The sequence below is a fragment of the Alligator sinensis genome, unplaced genomic scaffold, assembly GCF_000455745.1.
Source record: "Alligator sinensis unplaced genomic scaffold, ASM45574v1 scaffold204_1, whole genome shotgun sequence".
Lineage (NCBI taxonomy): Eukaryota > Metazoa > Chordata > Crocodylia > Alligatoridae > Alligator > Alligator sinensis.
In genome coordinates this window covers 554126-559746 of record NW_005842363.1, presented here as the reverse complement: position 1 = coordinate 559746, position 5621 = coordinate 554126, and the positions used below count along the sequence as shown (strand labels likewise).

The 5621-nt window shown below is 41.4% G+C and overlaps 1 protein-coding gene across 4 annotated transcripts in view; it reads left to right on the top strand.

The window, feature by feature from the left end:
• The window catches only part of CARNMT1 (carnosine N-methyltransferase 1), a 39059-nt gene extending 34230 nt beyond the window's left edge, over positions 1-4829 (top strand). For all 4 annotated transcript variants that reach the window (XM_025210652.1, XM_025210650.1, XM_014522521.2 and 1 more), the window contains exon 8: positions 3467-4829. In XM_025210652.1, coding sequence (XP_025066437.1) covers positions 3467-3625 — 159 coding nt within the window. In that variant the 3' untranslated portion in view covers positions 3626-4829. The remainder of the gene's footprint in view (positions 1-3466) is intronic.
• Positions 4830-5621: the final 792 nt, after the last annotated feature.

Below are 5621 nucleotides of genomic sequence, written 5' to 3'. Positions count from 1 at the left end.
GCGGGGGGCCGAATGGCGGGCCCGCCCCCTGCTCTGAGGGGTGGGGGTCGCTGTGGGAGCTCGCCTGGCCCCGGGGTCTACCTGGGGAAGGGAGGCGAGGCAGGGTTTGCATTACACTGTGACTCTTGGGTCTGCACAAAAAACTTGAGGTAGTTCAGTGATTAACAAGCCCGCCTAAGTGAAGGGGCAGTCCGATTGGAGACACCTCTCTTGTGATTTTTATGTTTTTGGGGGTGGCCCAGCTCCCCCATAATTTGCACCCTTGGGGGGTGTTCTCCTATTTAAATAAGGTGATTTACTAGCTGGAGGAGGAGTGAGGAAGGTGGTGGCACTGTTTGGCTGTGGTGCAGCTGGCAAATGTGGTCTAAGTTGGCAGGTGCCAAGAGGGCCCCCCGCTTCCCTCCTGCCAGCCAGAGTCAGCTGCTCCCACAAGAAGGGCACACAAGATGTGCCATGTCCAAGAAATCTTCCCATTTCCCCGCAGGCAGGACAGAGAGGTTCTCCGGTAACTCGCCCCTGTGTGTTGGCCAGTTTGTAATGCCAAGGTTGCTGCAGAGTTCATGGCTAATCCCCATTCCCCTTGTAACATGGGTATTTATCTGCTAGGTGGCAAGTAAAGCTATGATCCTCAGGCTGTGGCCCATGCGCTGGATCTGGCCCCTGAGCTGACCGAGGTGCAGCCTGTGGCTTCAGGGGCAAGCTGCTCAGTGCAGGGTTCCTTTCAGGCCTGGTGCTGTGCTGCCGGCCCCTACTGCTCTCACCCTCCCTATGGCAGATATTGCTTACTCTCTGAGGGTCTTGTTACTCCTTAGGCTGTGAGCCGCGTAAATCTTGATCAAATTTTGGTGAGCTTGGTGCTAGGAGTCTGAGGCAGTCCCACCTTCAACCTGAGCCACATCTGTGGGGAGTGGCCGCAGCTTCCTGGACCAGGATCAGAGTCTTGCTCTGGAGTGGCATGCCTTTAAGCTGCATAACAAGTACTTTAAGCCACTTAAAGATGTTAATTTACAGACAGTCTAGTGTTTAAGAGCTGTAGGAGCTGTCCAGAATTGCCACGTAACAGCAGCCTCTCCTGTTCTCTCCTCTGCACTCGTCTCCTCCTCCCTTCTTTCCTCTCTCTCTTCCCCATCATGTGAAGTGGTGCTTACCAGTCTCCCTCCCCTTCCTCTGACATTGGCAGCCACCTTCCCCCCCACTCAACCAGTGAGAGGTGGTAGCAGTATAAATGTAGTTAAAAATTTATTTTTAGCTGAAAAACATGGTACAGTCATAATTGGATTTCAGGCTTTGCTGTATATTAAATATCTGTATTAACCTTTTTAGACTCAAGGTATCCCTCCATTAGTTCTGTGAATTGAGCAGCATCCCATTCCAAAACCAAAGTTATTTATGACCCTGTTTATTTCCTGGCAGAGTGGCCGAGCAGTGGGAGCAGGATTGTGACCCGGCAAGGATGAGCCAGAATCTGCATTTACCTCTCTATACCTGCTTATCTCTTAACACCTCATAGCACCCTAGCATGTGCTGGCATCCTGTTTAAGATCACATATATAAAATTGTCCAGATGAGCCAGATGACTACTTAGCATAGTTATTTGAACATTGCATTTGCATCTCCTCTATTATAGAGCCAGCAGAGGGAGCACTGCTTTTGTTGTTTCAAGGTCCAAGTTATTTGGGTAAATGTGCTATCTTTTATTAGACCAACTAAATAGTTGGAACAATTATTCTGTGCAAGAGCAGAAGCCATCCAAGAGAACACAAAACAACAGCGGACTCTCCGTGTGCCTGAAGAAGGCTGTTTGTATCCAAAAGCTTGCAAAGAAGAATTTTTCCAACTATTTAGTTGGTCTCACAAAAGATATCACATTTACCCAAAAAACTTTGTTTGCCTATGCCCTTAGACCAACACAGCTACAACCAACTCCCGCCACACACGATCATAACACTTAAATAGGAGGAAATGCATTAATTTCAAAATCTGTTAAAAATGGTGGGAGAGGTAGTGAAACTTCCAAGAGTAAAGCAGAATCCTAGATGATTAATCTTTTCTGATTGTGGTAAGGGTCATTATTTTCTTCATTCCCCAGTTTGGGAAGAAAGTACCAAGTTAGAGTAGTTGTTCTCAACCTTTTTGGATTTGAGGCATGTCTCACTGGACTCGAGGCACCTTTTCATAACTTCTTTGAATTAAGTGGCACCCAGTTCGAAAAACTATGTATTAGAAGGCTTCCTTCCATGCAGAGGGGCTGAGTAGTGGGGGTGGGGAATCATTCAGGCAGGGACACGTCTGAGCCTGTGCTTATCTGAATAACGTATCTGTTTATCTCACTCCGGCACCCTAGTTTAGAAACACTGTGTTCAAGTACAATTTTTGTATATGATGAAATGTTTTACATGTTCCACAAGAGGTGACTTAGATTTCTGTAGAAAGGACGCATACTATTCATTAGGTGGTTTACTCAAAGAACTTTATTAACTACTCTTACTAGTGATATCTCAATATAAAGGGTTAATTTATTTAATATCCAATAAGGAAAGAAAAAAGTTCTGTAGTTTAAAAAAAAAGCTTGCAGGTGAAACCAGTCTTTCTTTTCTTTTCTTTTTTATAAATTAGAGAGAGAGAGCCCTGAACCTGGCTAACTGCTCTTTCAACGCTTCTAATAGCAGTGAGGAAATTTGATTAGTAGAAACCATGAAAATGAAGCAAGCTAGTGAATTTTAGGACTCCTAATAGTACTTTGCACTTAATGAGCATTGCACTTTGTACTTATCAAGTATTAGGCTTCATAAGTATTCTAGCAAGCATATAGCACTTATTTGGTAAGAAAACTTTGTACTTAAATAAGAGTACAACATATTTTCTGTACTTAAGTATGCATGGCTATAAAAGAGAAAAGACACAGAATAGTGGAAGCCTTTTCTAGCACTGTGCTTTTACTGTAACTGCTGTTTCTTAAATAGATGGGCACTAAATGCTTTTCTGTGTTGGGAGAAGACTTGTTTTTTCTTATGAGTGATGGCTTATCATGGAAACAGCCCTGAACATTCCTTAAGCCAGGAACCTTAACACTGATTATAGACTTTGAAATTGTCTGTTACTTGCACCTTTTTGAGAGTCAAGAATAGGATTTGTTATCTACAATGTTGTATAAATTACAAAAAAAGTACAAGAGCAAGTGTATTTGCTGCTGTGAGTAGAAGTGTAGGTGCTTATATATGTTTTCATAGTTAATACATTAGGTCCCAATAAAAGTATAAAATAATTCTGCTGACAGCAGTGTGTGATTTTTTTTTTTTTTTTTTCCCCCAGTATTTTTAGTATATTTCATTACATTAATTGGTGATTAGGGTTATAGATTTTACCTTAAAACAATTTGGCCCAGTTTCTTTTGCAAGAAGGCTTATTCTTACTTTTTACAGTAATGATGTACCTTAATATGTTGTGTTGTGTTCTTTTTCCAAAGCTGGCAGAAGAATATTTTCAGTATAATTCATTCCAGTATTGGAGAGCACCGCTACCTACTCTTCAATTATCTGATATTCAGGATGTAGCTGGGGAAAATGCAACCAAGGCTAGAATCCCTTCCAGACCTGAAATTGTGGAGACTGAAATGGAGACCTGAGAAAACGTAGAATCACAGTGAGAAATCTGTTTGGAGAAGGCATGTTTCTTTTTGGATTCATGTTTTTTCAGCTTAGGAAAAATGCATGAATTTCTGACCTTAAAGGAAGAACCATTATGCCAGTCTGCAAAAGTAAGAATGAGTTTGTTTAAATTGAAGGAAGGATCATTGCCGGACGCTTGCAAGCAAACTGGCTGGAGTGGCACGTTTATGCATCTAGTTACAGAGCTGGCAGAAATACTTGAAAACATGGATGTGAACTAAAAGAAATCTGAAAAAAATCAGAATTTTCCTCTGGACTTCAAAATGAACAGCTGGCAGGTAGAAGAGAAATGGGAAAACATTTTAGGTGGCCTGTGTAGAAACAATACAGCTGAAGTATATGGATGTGAGATTTTTTTTTAAAGTATTATTGTGCATTTATTTAAAAGAAATCTGTATAGTATTTTCTAATGCATTTTGGTTTTGCTTTAATAGTTGAACCAAAAAAACTGTACCCCAGATGCAACCCTTTCTTTCTATGCAAACCGAAAACCACTGGTGGGATGTTCAATTTTGCTGAGAGCTGAGACTGTTTTACAGATCATCTCACATTCTTCTTAATAAGATGAAGTAGTTGGTGTTTGGCTATGTTTTTACATACTCATGTTAATGCTATTCCTATTCTTTGTACTGTTGTGTTTAAAGCATCTTGTGTGTCAAATCCAATGTGCAAAGCTGTCAAGAAAAGTCGTGATTTAAGGCATTGTGAAATGAATATGCATATGTCCCAGGCTTACCTGATTAAGGTCCCAGTCCTGCAAAGATTTCTGCATATGCATAACTGTGAATTCATTTGAATTTTAGTGTGAATGTCTTTTTTTTATTTTATGTTGTCTCTGATCATTGGCTCAAATTCAAGATTTTATAAATAAACTTAGATTTAATTCCTGCCAGATGTGAATTAAGTATGGTGGAAACTTTTGGAATATTTGATCTGTTTTTGGTATCATATCTGCTTAGACCAATTTTCTTGTGAATCTTTTAAAAATTGTTTGTTCAAGAACAATAAAGCTTCTGGTGTATATTTGAACATTTTTGCAGAATCTGTTCTGGAGGTACCTAACTTTTCTTGTCATAAGAGTGTTTTTCCTACTTTGTAATTTTTGAGTATTACTGTAAGCTTGAATATATATTTTGAGTTCAGTGGTCTAGTAAACACTTGCAAGCATATTTAAAGTTGTATTTTAATCTGCAGTTATAAACTGAAGCGTGGAGGTTGTTAAATGCCTATAGGAGAGGGGCAGAGAGCCAGATCCACTGAAGGCTTATACCTAAAATCATGATCACCAAGCAAAACACTTCTGTTCCCCACTGTTCATAGATCCATAGATTGTAAGGCTGTAAGGGACCTTGGGAGATCATCGGGTCCAGCTCCCTGCACCAAGCAGGAAAGATAACAGGTCAGGTGACCCTAGCTGGGTGACTGTCTAGTTTCCTCTTGAAGATTTCCAGGGTAGGTTATCGCAACACCTCTGGAGGGAGTTTATTCCACAGTCTGGACACCCTGACTGTGAAGAAGTTTTTCCAAATGTTAAGCCTGGATCGATCTTCCAGGAGTTTGGCCATTACTCCTGGTTTTCCCCTCAGCTGCCTTGGTGAACAGTTAGCTCACTGAGCCCTTGATGTATTCCCCTAGCATAGCGCTAAGCTGCTACCAAGTCCCCTCTCAGCCTTCTTTTCTTCAGGCTGAAGAGTCCCAAATCCCTCAGCCTTTCCTTGTATGGCTTGCCTTTTAAGACTGATTGATTGTATGAGTGGTTCTTTGGACTCTCTCAAGCTTGTCCACGTCCTTGTTAAAGTGTGGTGCCCAGAACTGGATGCAGTACTCCAGCTGCAGTCTCATCAGTGCCAAGTAAAGCAGAAGAATCACCTTTTTGGTTTTGCTGGAGATGCATTGATTGACGCATGCCAAGGTATTATTTGCCCTACTGGCTACAGCATCGCACTGCTGGCT